Source organism: Xiphophorus hellerii, chromosome 16 (genome assembly GCF_003331165.1).
Source record: "Xiphophorus hellerii strain 12219 chromosome 16, Xiphophorus_hellerii-4.1, whole genome shotgun sequence".
NCBI classification, from domain to species: domain Eukaryota; kingdom Metazoa; phylum Chordata; class Actinopteri; order Cyprinodontiformes; family Poeciliidae; genus Xiphophorus; species Xiphophorus hellerii.
In genome coordinates this window covers 17,195,192-17,213,406 of record NC_045687.1, presented here as the reverse complement: position 1 = coordinate 17,213,406, position 18,215 = coordinate 17,195,192, and the positions used below count along the sequence as shown (strand labels likewise).

The window sequence follows — 18,215 nt, the reverse complement described above, 5'->3', positions numbered from 1 at the left end:
ACATTGAATGGATTGCTAACCAGAGCAGAAATGTTATCTTGAAGCTCTTCATAGATGATAAATAATCTACATTTAGATTCTGGTTACATAAAATGCAGTAAGGATATATTCACCTCTTGAGAGCTTATTAAGAGACTAGTAATAGACAAGCAAGTCCAATCTCTAAGAAACTATGTAACCAGAATCTTTGGTGTTTTGAACACACATATCCCTTGAATTTGTGAGTTCAGGTAAAGCAGTTTCAGCATTACGTTCATCTTAAATCAATACCTTCAGCTCAAGCTCTAAAGTCACTGATTCCGAAAACTTCCTGTAATCTGTACACTCGTTCTTTTTTGGCTCATATGGTTTTTGTGACTTTCCAGCTTGTCCTGAAAGTTAACTGTAGTCCCCTTTTAGGTTTCCAGCCATTTAGAAGCTGAGCAGATGAGCCTGTGTGAAGGTTGCAGAGATTCACATGGATCAACTCATCCACTACAGTCAGTACCTTGGGACAGAGCTCGGTCTGCCCACAGCCGGGTCACAACATGCCATTAGAGTCTGACTGCAGATGAAACAGTTTTTGTCAGTACCTTAAAAAGTGTTCCCTTTTTTTCTGCTGCTATTTGGACCGTTTACAGGAAAAACTAATTCTAGAAAGACAACACACCCATGATGTTATGTAACAATTTTGAAACAACTAATATTAAATACTGAGTATTCACATCTTAGCCCTCACTCGAATTTCTTCCCTCACGACATAATTTAGGCTGTTTTCTTGTCATATAATAATCTATTTTGAAAATCAAATTATTTGTATATATTATCACATATTCTATGTAAGTTTTAGTAAACTGCACTGTCACTAGTCCTGCAGCCAGTTACATGTTAAAATATATGAACAAATCTCAACATTTCTGGGGAGTTGTTTGGAGGTTTCAATTAACTCACCCGCATGCTGGTGCTGGGAACTAGCATCTACCTCCTTTGTAGGGTAGGGGGAGCTAGCAGGTCGTACAGGTTGAAACATGTAGCTGTCATTTGGCAGAGAGTGCATCCTGGATACGGACATCTTGCCTGAAGACAGCAGGTTCTGGTCATTGTACTGCTGTTCTTCCTCCTATAGAGGGCGACAAACACCACAAGGTTCATTCACGCCACATTCTGCTTCATAAGACAAACTGTCACAACGTGTTGAAATCAATTAGTAAATTATTCAGTTCATGCTTATGATATTATTTTACAACAGTATGCTGCTAGCAAACACAGTTGACCTCTGACCTCTTCAGGTGAATTCGGGCATGGCCCAATATAAGTTCCTCCCACTGAGTTGTTGGATCCGGTGCTTTGTCTGCGTTGCCTCTCCACTTCCATTTCCAGTGCAATTTCTGCATCCATCTCTGCATCCTCTTTGGCCTCCTAGAGAGTGAGACACATTTCTACTTTACATTTTGCAACCAGTTTTCAGGCCCATCAAAAACTAGAATGAGACAGTTTTTGCTAAATGCATGATATTTTATCTCACACACACACGTATTTAAATTTTTACACTGCCATGCTATTTATTGTTTTCTGTGATCATACCTTGTTGCTCTCCTCCAGGTGTTTCATTAAAACAGCCACCACCACATTGACCAAAACAAACTGGGCCATGAGCACGAAGGTGACAAAGTAAATTGGAGACACCCAGGGTAGGTAAGACAAACAGTGGACTTCGTCTGGCTGGCAATCCCTTAAAGTGTCCTTTAAGAAACCAAGAGTAAGATTTAGACATGTAAACACCAACCAAAATACAAAGAGACACACAGATCTAAAAAAGATTATATAAGAACTTAAAAGGTGACACAACAGGAAATCTTTAGAAACTTAGAAAAATCTGACAAAATGTACAAGTTTGTTTTTGTGTCATGTAAATATAACCTTGGTAAAATAATCATGTATTATAAACAACTTGATCAATCACCATGATGACACACATGAATTTAATGCTTTTAAACCAAGAATTACTCAAAATTTAGTCATGAAGTAAAAAAAAAAATGCCTAGAGCTCTGAATGATTAAATCTGTTTTGGAGGCAAATAGGTTGATTTGGTATTTCTTATAGTTTAGTTCAGCACTTTTGTCACTGACTGAAAAGTTGCCATATTGTCATTATTATTAATATTATTATAATTTGGGAGTAAAACAAAGTTGTCAGCTTGAGAAATTTATCAGAATATTAGTTTTTTTTTGTTGTTTTTTTCAGTCAACACAGAATTTGCAAATCTCATCGGAAGAGTTGCCTTTCAAAAAGTTTTATTATTGCACCTGTCAACTCATGGAACATGCATTCTAAGATTTTAAAAAGGATAAAGAGCGATATGAGCAGTTACCCAGCAGCTGTTTCTAGAACAAGTACTGTAATGCTTTTACTAATGCTGTAAATGGGGAGTTGGCGCCCCCATGCGTTGAGTAGTCGTCACGTGCTCGCTGCTCAGAATAGGGAGATGAGCCTCCTGCTAAATGCACTGAATTTTATCATGCTCCAGAAGCTTACATAATTGGCAACATTCTAATTGGCTGGAGCTGTGGGGGTCGAGGGGTGGAGGGAGGTGGAGATCGCCCACAGTGCCATTCATGCGAGAACTTCCACTGACATAAGGAGTATAAAAGCTGCTAAATGCAGAGACAAAATGCCCAGTTTGGGAAGAGAGTAACATAACTGATTTAATTTTATGTATAAAGGTGGCAATGATGTTTGAGAGAAAATAGTACAGTACAGTCTTAGACTGATTAATGATTCATTACTGACAATTCTACTCAGTTCAAAAGTGATATTTAGCAGCGTCTAGTTTCTGCTTCTCAACTGCTTAAGAAAAGGGTTTTTTTCCCCCCTTCTCCTAGAGGGTGTCTCTAATTGGTCCAACTACGGAACTAATACAGATCAGCTAAAGAGAACACCACAAATTTAGAGGTAACAATTCATACCAAAGCCATGTGAAAGCCATCTCCTATAGAGTGTATTTAGAGAGTGGCAGTAAGATCAGGAGAAGCGTGATGGAAAGAGAGATTTTTACTAAAATAGGATCAAAACATGCTATGGCTTGATTCAACAAATATTGCAACAAGAAAATAAGTTGGAAAATAAATCTACTTTGACTGCTATTCACCAAAATATCCAAAAGGATAATTAACTGAAAAAATAATCTATTGCATGCTTCATTTTAAACTACATCTACTTTAGAGCATGATATTAGACAATCAGTTCAGTTTATCTAATCATGCAAAAGCAATAATATTATTAAATGTTGAGACAATGATCTAAGTTTTAATAAAGTCGCTCCTCATTCCTCTCTTTTTTTTTATTTGCCATCATAGATGCGATTGTCTGTTTCAGGATTGGATATCTTTTATAGTGACACTGAATTTGGACTATAGAAGTGCAATGTTCTAGTCAACAAATATTTTCCTTAGTCATTAAAATATTTTTTTTATTTACTCATTTGCCGAAAAAAGAAAGAAAACAAAACTTTTTTTCAGCATTAAACCGATTTGACTAAAAAGAGTGTAGACTGAAGGAGTCCTTATGTCATCTTCTTTTTAAAATACATCATAAACTTTGTAGTGACAGAACAAGATCAATTCAAAGTACTTTTACCATTATAAAATCCACAAAGTTTAACATTTAACAAATATTACGATAAACAAAAAATATAAAGTTTTTTTTCAGACCTCACCCTTGAAGAAACTCACTCTTTTTTCTCTAAAGAGAAATTAAGCTTTTAAAATATTACATATTTCCAGTGTGTTGTCAAATACAGACCTTTTGTTGCCAAACTAACTATTTTACAAGCTATTTTCAATGAGGTGAAAATTAAAATGTTAGTGTTGACATTGCCATGCTAAGCTACTTTACTTCCACATAATTAGTTTTAGAGGTCAGTGTTCTCTCCGTGGTTTCCGATAATCTAGTCATCAAGTATGACAGTCTTTGTCTTCAGTTCTGTGCATGCGCGCGCGTCTTTGTTCATACTTTCATAATCCCATTCCAGTTGTCTCCCGTGGAAACTCGAAACAGTGTGAGGAAGGCCATCCCAAAATTCTCAAATGTTGCGTGACGGCTCAGCCCCTCACACGGGTTGCTGTCGCTGCATTCTAAACAGAACAAAAACATATTTTGGCATTATTTACACCTCAGTGCCCTAATAAAACACTCCAACTGTTCACTTTATCAACATTGTTGATAATTAAACAGGCAAAAATACTTTTATCAACTGCTCTGAACACAAGGAGGTTACTTTTAATCAATTAGATTAAACAAGATGTTTTATTTTTTTAAGAGATTTTGAGAATAGAATGTTGAGGATTAGCTTGATATAAAATGGTCTTTTAAAAGAGAATTCAATTAGGCAAATATCCATACCATCATTATCGTAAAGCTAGCATGAACAGGTTGTTGTGAGCCAAACGCACCATTTGACAGGAGAACATGTGAACTGCCAACTACTAGTACCACTTGACATAAAAGAAAAACACAAACAACAAAAAAAAAAAAAATCCAAATTCAAAACTGCCTTTAACTCTTTCCCCGTTGAGAAACATACCAGTTTTGCTACATGTAGAGCACAAACCCTGTACACAGTGTTACCATAACAACCATTCATTTGTATTCATTACAGTAAGGCAAAGCATTAATCCTCTACTTAAATATTTAACACATGCAAGCTTACTTTCAGAGATTATTCATAAGATTTGAGGCTCAGACTCTGAATCTGAATCAAATCTCAAGTCCTAAGAGCACGAGTCTCAGTCCAGTCCAAGTCGTTTGCAGCTTTGGTGTAACTGAAGTCCATGTTGCAGACTTGATTCCCCATGTCTGCCATATTCTACCATGTTTGGAACACGCAGGCTAATTTTAAATCAGCCAGAAAGCTTTATTTGAGGCAGACCAGCTCAAAATAAACCCCCTAAAAGTGCTGGGAAAAAAAGGGCCGAGTGAGGCAAGGAAGGATTTTCCCACAGGGACAAAATATATTTCACTCCCAACTTGCTATGATAAGCATTTGATTTTATTTTAAGAAAACTAACTCTTTTGTTGTCGTTTTTACGTTATGCACAGCAAACCTTCTGGTGCTTTAAAGGAACCAATTTTTGAACATTAGTGGATTTTGTTTTCAGGAAAATTGATACATAATTGCCAATGTCCCATTTAGAAACTCTAATGATTTAGTTACATAAGAAAGGAGGAGTACTCTGAAAAGAGAGCTGCTAGGCATGTGAACATGGCACAGCAGTGAAAATAATTATTTGCAGTGGACATGGAAATCTTTGAGCCAGTTCCGAGAGAATGCCCTGAGGAGCAATTGTGCAAAATTAAAACCAAAAGATATCTTTAGCTACTTTAAATTTGGGTCTCACAAACAGGCAGCTGAGGAAGACAGAGTCTGTCCACCGCGTACGACGTGTCTCTTTTTTTTTTCCATATCAGTTAACAAGAGAAAAGGGAGAGGATTTAACAATGTCACACTTCAGCTCAGAGGAACTGATTGAGGCAGTTTTGCATAATAGGAAAACGAAATCCGTCTTCACTCAGAGAGTTCAGTTTTTTTTTGTTTTTTTTTCCCCCAATATAACCATTTGTGGTGTCTCGGGAAGAAATGGAAGACACCCAGAATGTCATTTTTAGATTTAATCAGTAATTTCTCTGGCAGAAAGAGAGACCCTCCTTTCCCTTTCTGTGTCTGACTCATATCGAGGCGGCATGAGGACAGTGTTAGAGATGGTGATTCATCTGGGTGTAGATCAAAAGAGATTATTAATTAGATTTAGTTTTGAGGATCAAAACGAAATAGCTTTGGTATCTGGTGTGCTAAAAATAGCTTTACTGGAGTTCTGAGCCATACATGCCAATATGGGCATGTACACACCGAGTCATTTCCCTGTAACACCACCTTATCTGCACATCTGCTGTCAGAGATGAGACTCCTCAAGATCCACAGGTAATACTCCACCTCTCACTAATTATTAGCATTTAGGCTGTTCTTCAAGGAGCATTGAAGAACTGTGCTTTAACGGCTGCAACTTTCCCCAGACTTGTGGTGGGTGAATAAAACACACTGAACTTTTCCTTTATAGTAACTTTGCTCAAAAAGCTGCAACAAGTTTTTATTTAATCTCCCTTAGTGAAGGTGCTAACAAGAAGTAGAACTCTCATATAGACAAAAAACATCCATGATTTTCCTATAAATATTGTTAAAGAGCAAGTAGCTGCAATAGGAAGCTTAAAATATATATACAAAGAATTTCCCATTTCTTTCATTACTGAAGATGCTAGTGCTCACAATATTCTATGAAGGGGTGATTATGAAAATAACCAATCAGAACCCAAATGCCATAACCCATAATCCAAATATATACCAGAACCATCTACAACAACTCTTTGAGGAATTTTGAGTTAATATGAGTAACAACAATATTTAATTTCCCTATTGGGATCAGTAAAGTATTTTTGAATTTGAATTTTGAATATTTACTCATTTTCCCTGGCCACAAACTAGCAATAGAACTGTAGAACAACTAGCTGCAACAGGACATTAGAAAAATAAGTACAACAAATGTAGAATTTGTCCATTAGTGAATTCAGATGACTTTTGTTAATACCTTAAGGAGCTAAAAACAATGTTGATGGCCCTATTAAATAAGTAGGCATTAAAGAATAACAACTTGTTTTCCTGTTTCCTAGAACAAGCATTAGCACTGCAGCAAAGTTGAGTGCCACAGGAAGTCAGACAAGCATCAGTGTAAAAACTTCTATTGATCATTGTAAAAAAAAAAAAACAGGATTCGTTACTAGAAATTCCACATTGTAATTTAATCTATCAACTGAGAATCAAGCTTTTGCAACAACGCACATTGCCCTCTGCAAGCATTTGTGACCTACACTAGTGCTGGCCCACCTGATAAAAATGTGTAAATAGCTTTAAAATACACTCAATATCACAGGGTTAGCACAACCTGATATTGCATTTCATTCAGTGAGTTGGTGGGAGTGTTCCACATTATTGCCACTGCAATTACTGGCACCCTATATAAGAAGCACAAGTATCTATGAACCCCTAGTAGGTAATTCATTATTTCCTGCTTACCTGTTGTACAAACATGACAAAATATGTGTCTCATGCAATTACAGAAGGTATGTGTTGATCTTAATAGGGCAAAAAAATGACAAATGGTTAGATGACAAATGAAACGAGGATATGTTGTGCGTCATTTTTACGTTAAAAACTTAGAATTGACAGAATTTGCACTTTTTAAATATGTCTCTACCTCCATTTTCTCTATCTTCATGTTTGCAAACCAAAATATATTTTATAGAAAGGTCAGAGGCATCCATACAAAACAAACAGCTTTTCTCAGCACTATTGGCAATATAAGCATCACAGTAAACAACAGCAACAAAAAAAAAAGCTGGATATTTTTGCCTTATGAAAACACATTACTTTCCTCTGGCACATGCAGCAGGAGGTATAATGACATTTCCCAGAAAGCATACGCTCTCATCAGCAAGTTGTTTCTATTTTGTCTTCCCAGATGCCTGATGTGGCTAATCCTCTCACAGAAAATGAGTTGGACGTTGCAGGCTTGTCAGGAGAGCAACGTGAAAATAAACATGATCGTGCAAACGGTTTGTTTCCTTGGACCAAACCCCCCTCTCATAAAAAAAATTAATAAAACAGAGCGGCAGGGAGACAGATGGGGGGTTACGGTGAGAAGCAACAAAAACGATTCAGGCAGGAAAATTTGCTTTAAGCTGTGAGCGCGGGAACAATAAGTGAATCTCAAACCACTTTTCGCTGAAGCATGGAGTCTAGTGCGTGTGTTGTTTTTCCGGCTGATGTGTGTGTGTGCGTGCGTGTGTGTGTGTGACTGACCCAGTTTGCCGAAGAGTTCCACTCCCAGGGCAGCATAGATGAAGAAGAGCAACATGAAGAGGAGACCAAGATTTCCCACCTGGAAGCGATACTCATGTTAGACTCCCCTCTCCACAAAGGAGCGCGGCAGTGTAAATATTGCTCGTTTGAAACTCCAGGGAACACGAGGATTAAGATTTATGTCAATGTTTTATTTAATTTAGTGTGTCTGACACCTATTTGACTTCATTTATGGCGAGACCACACTAGAAAAAAAAAAAATCTTCCCAGAATATAAATTCTTTGCTGTTTGACATGTTTTGCAAATAAAGCAGCCAACACCTGCTCAAAATGGAGATTAAACAGACTTTGAATAAAGCTGCTTGCAGATACAAACACTGTGTTCTTGCAGCTCATGATAAGAGAAAGGCAATGTCCTTCTCCTCTCTCTTGTGTTATGCTAAGAAACTGCAGAGTAAGAAAGGGCACTTAAAGTAACAAAATGGGGAGACCTGGTTATAGAGCCTGCTTTTAATAAATGCCTGTTTGAAAGATAGCACCGTTTTCTTTGTCAGTCTGCAAGACATGCAATTAAACATGCTATTTTACAGTGGTTGAGCCCTAATAAGAGACCTTGTTTACCTGGGGCAGAGCTTGCATGACAGTATCGAGGAGAGCTCTCATTCCCTTTGCCATCTTCAGAAGTTTTAGGACTGCAGGAGACACATAAAAAGGTTTAAAGTAGTTTTTTACAAGTTTTAGCCAGCTTTTTTTGCAGAGCAATTTTTAATCTCATAAAAATGTCCTATTTGTTATACAACACTAAAGAAATAGTTGTCCTGTCATATAGGATATGATTAAATTTCAGAAAGCCAATAATGAATTTTCAAAGCACTTAAACTAATATGTAGATAAAAAAACAAAACAAAAACACAAGTTTGGTTACTTTGTATGTGTGTGTGCATGGGGGGGAGGGGGGGGGGGGGGGTGTACCTCGTGCAATGCGCAGTACTCTCATGATTCGGATGATGGTAGGATTTATTGGCAAAGCAGCTTTCATTTTCAGCTCTTCCAGAGTGATTCCCAGAATGGACAAGGCAACTATTCCAACATCCAGCTGATTCCACCTAAACACAAGTTAAAATTCATTTTAATGCCACCAAAAGACTAACAGTGAAGTAACAAAATGACTCGTGACAAATGAAAACAACAGTTTTCCCTTGCTTGACAGTACAACGCCTTGCAAAAGTATTCATAACCTTTGAGCCTTTTCATAGTTTACCATGTAAAAAAAAAAAAACTGTGAAAGATGGTCATGGTTTTCTGCAGTAGGGAAGCTAATCAGAATTGAACATTATTTATAGCTTATTGTTTTCCAAGCCAAAGAATGGAAATAACAATTTAAGTGTTACTGAAAATGAGAACCCATAATTAACATCAACAAAAAAAACTATTAGCCCATGTTTACGACACTTTTAACTTAAATCCTTACAAACAAAAGAATGGAGGGGGTTTCCAGGGACATACTGTAGCATATCATATAGCTAAAAAAATCCTTAAACTCCAAGAAAGTACTTAGAGCAGTGACAATGTCAGATAACTTGTTTCCAGCAAACTACAGCTTCAGTCCATAATACAGGAATTTACACAAGACAAGATCAATCTTTGTCCTGGAAGGCCATCTCATCTTTGTGACATTGATGTTTGCTTTTGAATCCAAACCTATGCATTAACTCTGCTGCGTTTCTCATGTTCAAAGCTAACACTGGCAGCCTGTGTATACAGAAAACCCTCTGCAGCCTCTTTGGTGCCTTCCTTAGGGTGGCGTTGACCTTAGGTTGACAATGTCTGACATGAAAGGACAAACGAAGAAATTAACTGTACTGTCCTCAATATTTACAGAGCTAAAAGAAGAACAAGAGGATGGGAAACAGACCTAATATTAGTTCTGCCAGAGTGCTGATCGTAAACAGTGAGCCAGGCATTTAAATTAATGGGTAGACCACCCACTTATCTCTTTGGGGGAGAAAACAATAAATTTAGCCCTTAGACAAGTTGGACACACTCACCGACCATGTTGAGTCTACTTTACTAAACTCGAAGCCAACAAACCATGTTAAAATACTGGGATAGTATAATTTTTTTGTAACTAAATTTTACACACCATGGATTTGGTGTGGGGTGCACATGAAAGTGTTTCATATTTGCACTTATGATCTATTGTACCTGTCTTTGAAGAACCGATGGAAGCCAAAGGCCACAAGTTTGAGCAGAGCCTCGATGACAAAGATAATGGTGAACACGTAGTTGCAGTACTTCAGAACCTCCTCCAAATACTGCAGGAACACAGACACCAGCATGTGAAGGACATCTCACACACAGAGTACTTTCCTAACTGATCGGAAAGTATTGATCGGATGCGGCTGATCGGATATGGCTTTCATTATAAACAGGAAAACACATCATTAAGGTTAGCAGATTTTAAAATACAGGTACACCCAAAAGGATTTAAACCCCAGAAAGATGCAGCTTTAAAATAATGCGTATTCAACCAGAGAGTTTATTCCAGATGGGTAATAAGATATTCATCTCTTAAAAGATAAAATGTAAAAGTGGAGCCATTTTAAAGATATGTTTTATTCAAATATTGCTTTGAAAATTTGAAAAATCTTTGATTATGATATTCATGTGTTGACATTGAACATTTCCTTGCTGTCACTCTGATTTTTAGCCCCCTTCACGGATTTTTACTTAGATTAGGTGAGATGCCTAGAATGTTAAAGAACACCAGCTACTGGCTTCTATGATACTTGAATATATTTACCTGGTATCTTAAAGGACACTAGACAAGGAGCTTAGATATTACTGTTCAAGTTAACTATTTAGCTATGGCAAAAATGACAAAGAGTGTATATTTTAAGAAAGTGAAAATTCCTTTGAAATTATAATGAACAGATATTTATTAAAGCAGCCTGGGATTTTTAAAACATTTATTCTCTTTTTGAAAATGGAAAAAGAGCAATCGGGGATTGGGGAAAATTTAGTTATTTAAGATTTATCGAGATTTATTTAAAGCAAATATGCACAGGTGCACACATTACCTGTGGCTGATTGTAGTGCTCGATGCTCATTGTGAAGACATTGATACAAATGATGAAGGTGATGAAGAGATCCAGGTAGTGGCTTGTGCACAGAGTGTGGATGGTCAAGCGCAGAGGAGAGTAGTCGGCGAAGTACGGTCTCTGCTTGGCCTCTGAAACACACAAACACACACCCCAGCAGACAGAGAAAGTGAGATAAGGGTAAATGTGAGCAACAGTTTTCGGTAACATTACATGTCCAGTCATGTGCACAATGAGGCAATAGTTACTCTTTATTTAGGCTTATTTTTTCTATCGTTGTTTGACCAAGATTGTATCCAAATGCTTCTTGCTGTCACAAAATACTCATGAAGAATATGATCCCAATTCCTGTGCACATGACTGGGTCTGTGGCGTTTTCTAATTTGAAAAGACATGAGAGTACCAGGTGGGCTCATAATTTAATCATTCAGAAACCTGTTTCCTTTGTTAATGGCACAGTACATATCTGTAAGAAAAGATTGTGAAGAAACCAACAGGCTATGCACACTAATCAGATACATCGCGAATATTGGTTGCATGATTTTCAGTCACTTTAAAGTTTCCCTGTTTTACCCCAACTACTACAAAACAGTTCTACTAATGTAAAACTCTGATTAGTCATGTTGGTTCCTTTGTCTTTTTTCTGTTTGCTTTTTTTTTGTTTCTTTTTTGTTGTTGTTTTAGCCCTGCCTCGGGATGTTTTCACTAGTTCATATTGTTCGCTACTGGATTCATTACAATCTCCTGTTTTCTACCTGTATTGCTTGACCTAAGAGCCCTGTGTTATTCTCTGTAAGTTGTCATTGTTTTATTAAGGTACTCAATTTGACCACTTTCTACCTCTGTGCTGCGGTCCTCTTCAAACCTAAAACATGACAGAAGAATCCTGCAGTGAAGAGGGTTATAAAAATTGACAGGAGAGGTGTCCATAATTGTGCCACCACTCGATTTTGTAGAAAGCAATTACTTCTTATGGGGAATTTTTTCCCCTGCATTGAATACATGTATTTGAATATGGTTCCATTTTTCAAAGTGAGATTATGCAGCTCCAATAAAAGGTGAAATTATTGAAATGTTATTATACTTTCAACAAGGACACTCTTCCAACAGGAAGAAAATCTCTGCATTGTACTCTACTAAAGGTATGAATGTAGATATCCATTTTGATATATATATATATTATATATATATAATATATATATATAAAAGGAACCCACAGCCTGCTTCTGAATAGTAACCTTGTGCACACTAAAATAATTTTTATTCACCACATTAGCAAACTGCACTCACATGTTGGATGCTAGTGTGTGATAAAGTAAAGATAAAGTAGTAAAAGGCTACTACTCCGGTTATGTTCAACAGCACGCTTGTTAAAAGCAGAATTCTAAGTGTATCAGGTCAGTGATACAATCTTTATTGATTAAATATCTCACATTAATATCAATCATTTTAAACACTATATTCCTCTTGGCTTCATGATGATATTTTCTAATTATTAAAATTTCTAATATTTTCTAACTATTATCTAATTATAGTATGGTCAAGAATGCCAGTGATGGTGAACAAACACTGAAGCTTCTCTCGTCTCCAATAGCATTACTTCAAAATAAAATCTCAGTCGGTCAACACTATATTCTGCAGCGCTGAATGAGTTTGGATTGGCCAAATTCTGGATTAAGAATATACTGTATTCTGAAACAGTTTAGCTCAAAACTGTTTAATTGAATGTTTTGGACCACTGAGATGCAATAATGAAAAAACATCAGACTCGTCTTCCACTCACACCATAACCTATTAGATAACGTGACTTACAAAAAAGTAAGGCAAAGAGCTGTAGTTTTTCACATTATGTCATGTTACAACCAGAAACTCCACATATTTAATTGGGATTTCACATGAAGGGCATTATTGGGGAGTGGAAGAAAAAGGATGTGTGGCTTTAAACTTTTTTTTTTTTCTTTTTAAACTGAGTTGCATTGTGATCAGTCCCATTTAATCACGCTCCCTCAAATAAAAATCAACTGTCTTCAGAAGTCATCTAATCCGTAAATTAATTTGATCTAAAAGAGATTTATTCTGTATATAATTACAACTCTAAGAAGAGGTAAAAAAGTGAAAAAGAAAAATAGTGGCACAAACACCTCTGATTTGGAAAAACCACATGAATACTGGAAAAATAATTTAAAGGGAGCTAAATACAGGCCAATCCTGAAGGAAACACCGTTAAAGGTCAATAAAATACTTGAGTACGGCACATGTTCACTTTCTAGTAGGACAATGTCCCTAAATCCACCCAGAACTTCAATGTAGTGTTTATCTTAAAACATATCCATCAGCTAAAAAGGCACAGACATACTGTATGTCCAACTGAATATTTGCCCAGACTTGAAAATTGCTGGACACAGAGACTTACTATCCTGACTTAATGAGCTTTAATCAAGAATAATGGGTAAAAGTTTCTGATATGCAAGCATACAGAGACAAAATCAATAAGACTTTCAGAGGTGATTGCATTGAACATTGACTCCATAAATGACTGACTCAGACGGCTGAATAGAAATGCAAGCAACCGTTTCTTGTTTTTATTTCTTGAGATTTTTTTGCATCTCTATGTATCTTTTTCTTCCACTTTGCAGTTATGCACAATTTTGGTTGTAGCATGAAAGAATGATGACTAGCTGTGCAAGGTCTTGACAGTTGAATCAAATGGGTTTTTTTTCCACTCATCTGGACTTAAAACATTACTATGTGCAAAAAGATCGGTTGTTATAGTATTTGAGTGCATATTTGTGCTGCTATCTTAACTAGTTTCTATTCCCTAACGGCTGGAAAAAATTTTTTACGAACAGCTCCGTTACCCAAGATATTACCCAAATGATTAACAGCAATAGCAGCCAAAACGTCTGCTATGTTTCTGAGTCTGCCAGTCAAAGCCCGGTTGGAGGAAATATCTCTTTTCTACCAGAGTCGAGAGGCATCTCAGGTTCTTACACATGCAGTGGGAGGGAGGGAAGGAAGGGATATAGGAAATTCACAGACGAAAATTTTTACCGGATAAAAATTTTCCGGGATGCATGCGGAAATTGCAAATCAAATTAGGCTAAAATTGTTTTTATTATTTTTAATCCAATTTGTGCAAGTGTCACTAAAGCTTATCAAGAATAACTGGTCATACAAATTAAGTGGAATTTGAGTGAAAATGTGAAATTTCGTACTTTGCTAAGGGTGATAATTTTGATTCACTGTCTTAGGTTCTCCATGCAGAGTTAGGAAGGGACAGGACTGGCTGCAGTCATGCGGTTTCATGCGTCAGATTGGCATAGCCCACAGCCTACTGCAGTGATCAATCACATTTGCTGTGAGCTAGCCAGTCTTATAAACTTTCCCTCATTCCAGCTGTTGTTTTGCTAATAATTGCCCTATTTGTATGATCTTTTTTAAATGTTTTTCTTTCTTTCAAGCTCTGAAAGCAGGCAGTGCTCAGAAAAATAGACTACCGACCAGCCCCTCCATTCTCCTTACTCCTGCGCTTTTTATCTATCATTTTGAGCCTCTTCTCCTCCCGTAAACGGGCCTCCTCCTCCTCCTGGTCCTGCCGGCACTTGTGGAAGTTTTCCACCACGACACCGACGAACATGTTGAGGACGAAGAAGCTGACGATGAGCAGGAAGGAGATGAAGTAGAGCAGCATCCAGGGGTTGTGGTTCCTCACGGGCTGAAAATAGGGAGAAATGCTAACTTTTAAATTCAATTAAAAAATGTAAAAAAATGTTTGCATGAAGACAAGCAGATGACAAACACATTTAAGTCACACAGCTTATGTCTTTCATGTGAGATATAGGAAAGCATATTAAAATGACATGTTGGAAAAGCTATTGTATTAAGATACAAGTTATTGTATCTTATTTATTTTATTTGTAAACTTTTCTTCTTAATTGTTTTTGTTGAGGTGTTGCATATTTCAGCAATTACTCCCTCTGGCTTTGGATGCCGTGCAGCTGAAAAGATATTGGCTCTTACTTTTTTTTAAACTTTCAGACAGTTGTTATGATGCATAACCATAGCAACAAGGTATTATTTTTTTCAACACGGAGCAGCTGATTAGCATCTCAAAATCTCAAATAATACCCAACGACTTTCTAAACATACATCCAGACAGAAATTTGAAGAGGAGTGGTAAAAGAAAATGAGTTGGATTAGCGCTCACCAACAACAGTCCATTTCCCATTGGGATAAATATTACACTCTACTGCCTGTGTATTATATACAAAGTTACAAAAAATTGCTTATTTCTTGTCAGACGACTGTGACTCAAATGAGGTTGAAGCAGGTCATTCAGTTCTGCAGACAGAATGCAAATACTTGCCTGTTGATTCAATCCGACTGCATCTAGTCCATCATACATGATGTTGACCCAACCATCCTTACACGACAGCACAAACAGAGACATCAAAGCCTGGAGACAGAAAGGTAGTTGTACTTTAACAGACTTGCATTACCTTTACTTTGATGGTGCGCTTTAATGTGACTGAGAAATGCAGATTATGTCAAAAGGAAGAAGTCATATAGTGTTGTACAACAAGAGACATTTGTAGAAGAAGAAAAAACTCTGTTAGAAATAGTGTACAATTAAAAAAAATTAATTCTGGCTTTTAATATTGTGCAAGCTTCATATAATCACAGATTCATTTGATCCATCCACACCTGAATCAAGTTGTCAAAATTGTACTTCCTTCGTATCCACTTGTAGTTGGCGAGTTCACAGTCGGACCTGTTTGTGACGTTTTTTGTGTCCAGACCCTCACAGTGGTAAAATTTCCCTTTGAACAGCTAGGAAAAAACAAAAAAAAAAAAAAACAGGAAAAGAAAAATGAAAACAAGGCTTCTTCAGGGCTATTTGACTTTCATTAAGCTGTGACCTCAGGTGTGTTCAGCAAATAGTGGCAATAAAAAAAGTATGTTTCAAAGAGTGCATTGTTCCAGCAGAATTTCAGGGCTTGTGAAACAAATGGCCTAAAGGTCATATTTTTTTTTGTTTGTTTTTATCACTTACTCTAGTTCTGCATTTTCTTCCAAACTCACACCTTTGAAGAAGAAAAACACCAATATTTTTTTTTTTTTTTGGATATTCTAGATGCTTTTCAATTCCCCATTGCTATGGTCACATATGCACTGCTGAGCATTGACATTTACACAACAATAGGTAAAATAGCACAGGAAAGAGGCAGAGAAAGAGAAGCATCGCAAGTGTGGCTTGAGAAATTGATGTAGTGCACAGGTGTCAAACTCCAGTCCTTGAGGGCCGCTGTCCTGCAGGTTTTAGATGTGCCATCGGTACAAAAACGCTGGAATGAAATGGCTTAATTACCTCCTCCTTGTGTAAATCAGTTCTCCAGAGTCTTGCTAATTACCTAATTATTCTCTTCAGGTGTGGAGCAGCAGAGGCACATCTAAAAGTTGGACACTGGCCCTTGAGGACTGGAGTTTGACACCCCCTGATGTAGCGCAAGCTTGTGCGTCTGAGTAGTGGGACGGTAATCACCTGGACCCCCAAGATTCCAAACACAATGAAGAAGGCGCAGCAGATCAATACAATGTTCCCAATAGGTCTTAGAGAGGTGATGAGTGTCTCCACGACCAGCTTCAGTCCTGGGGCGCGACTGATCACCCTGGAACACACAGTCATACACTCAGATATGGACAAATCAAATAGGCTTACAGCAGTTCCTGTAAATTAATATTGAAGTGATAGAAATAGGCAATGTTGTTATTTTAACAAGATCTTGAACACTTTTCACATTCTACACACAAATAAACACCCCATGTACCTCAGAGGGCGAAGGGTGCGTAGAAGACGAAGGACTCTGAGAATCCCCAGGATCCTGTTGGTGCCGGTATAGGCCAGAGAAACTAGAATGTCCACCAGAGACACAAAGACCAACACTCCATCCAAAACGTTCCAACTGGACTGAAGGTAGGTTTGATTCCCAAAGCAGAAACCAAGAGCAACAACCTGAGGGAACAGTTAAAGCAGCAGGAAGTTACCACAGCACAATTTAAGCCCTCTGGGGGTTTTTTCCCTCCTGCTGTCTGAGGCTAAAAAAGTGCCAAACAAATATAAGTGAAGATACTGTTGTTTACCTTGATGGCCATCTCTGCTAGGAAGATCACAGTGAAAATATAGTTGGACACACTTAGAAATACTCGCTCCTAAATAGAAAAAAACAACATTAAAAAAAGTAACAAGACAATGCTTAAACAAAGTATAGCTAAGTTAATCCCATTAACCAAAACAAGATGCTTCTAATGATGACACATTCTGCTCTAAAAGCAGCAGGAGTTCCCTTTATATGTGTCAGCTTGTAAAAAGCTTGCACATTTAGAAGACGTGCGATGTTTATAAGAGTAAGGCTTCATTTTGCAAAGGCAGTCACTTTCTCTCTTTCAGAGTGTATGAAATGTTACAAATTACCTAAAACCACTAATTTAATCCAAGGGTTTTCTGAAAAGTTTATTAATAATAATAATAATAATAAGTTCTCTACTGACACATGCCATGCCTTTTTTTATATAATCAGTTTTTTTTTTTTTTTTTTTCATTGAAATAACAGCTACTGTGACACCTTGATTTGTATATGAAGGATAGATGCAGAGTAGGAATTTTTTCAACTTTTGCTTTATTTTTTTAACTTGGTAGTGACATGCAAAGATGGACCTGAAAGAAAAGTTTTACTTGAGTAACTTCACCTCTGCTCACAGATTTATTTGTCAGTTGGTAAATAAAACCTGAATTTGAAATCAAAACAACCCTTTTTTTTTCTTTTCATTAGTATATCTCAACATTAATGTCTTAAAGTATGAGAAAAGTGAGGCTAATAGAAAAGTGTGTGAAATTCATGGTCTGAAAAAGACAAGTGGACTGTGTGTGGACAAAAGTGATTATGTAAGCCATGTTTGTCCATGACTCACCGGGCTGTGAGGAAGTATATCAGGCCTCTCCAGAGCGATAGTGATGCAGTTGAGGAAGATGAAAACCAGAACCACATGGTCGAACAATTTGTGAGTGATCACAGCTTGGCACCACACACGGACTCTAAACAGACACAGAGAGTCATATATAAAAATACCTACTTTGGCTCTGAGCTATGAACCAAACATTTAGAAGAATGACAACAGGAAACTTCGCCTAAGCTGAACAAAAATTTGAAATTGCGGAAAAGGCGGA

General features: G+C 37.1%; 1 protein-coding gene across 3 annotated transcripts in view; it reads right to left on the bottom strand.

Moving 5' to 3' along the window:
* The window catches only part of cacna1ha (calcium channel, voltage-dependent, T type, alpha 1H subunit a), a 137,333-nt gene that overhangs the window by 11,784 nt on the left and 107,334 nt on the right, over positions 1–18,215 (bottom strand). The window contains exons 21-37 of one of the 3 annotated variants that reach the window (XM_032587024.1): positions 17,960–18,083; positions 17,132–17,200; positions 16,819–17,003; positions 16,533–16,659; positions 15,695–15,820; positions 15,357–15,446; positions 14,492–14,705; positions 10,970–11,121; positions 10,095–10,204; positions 8,862–8,995; positions 8,511–8,581; positions 7,890–7,968; positions 3,992–4,113; positions 1,564–1,722; positions 1,261–1,398; positions 931–1,099; positions 488–544 (exon numbers count right to left, since the gene is read on the bottom strand). In XM_032587024.1, coding sequence (XP_032442915.1) covers positions 534–544; positions 931–1,099; positions 1,261–1,398; positions 1,564–1,722; positions 3,992–4,113; positions 7,890–7,968; positions 8,511–8,581; positions 8,862–8,995; positions 10,095–10,204; positions 10,970–11,121; positions 14,492–14,705; positions 15,357–15,446; positions 15,695–15,820; positions 16,533–16,659; positions 16,819–17,003; positions 17,132–17,200; positions 17,960–18,083 — 2,080 coding nt within the window. In that variant the 3' untranslated portion in view covers positions 488–533. The remainder of the gene's footprint in view (positions 1–487; positions 545–930; positions 1,100–1,260; positions 1,399–1,563; positions 1,723–3,991; positions 4,114–7,889; positions 7,969–8,510; positions 8,582–8,861; positions 8,996–10,094; positions 10,205–10,969; positions 11,122–14,491; positions 14,706–15,356; positions 15,447–15,694; positions 15,821–16,532; positions 16,660–16,818; positions 17,004–17,131; positions 17,201–17,959; positions 18,084–18,215) is intronic. The other 2 variants (XM_032587022.1, XM_032587023.1) reach the window with 2 other exon arrangements.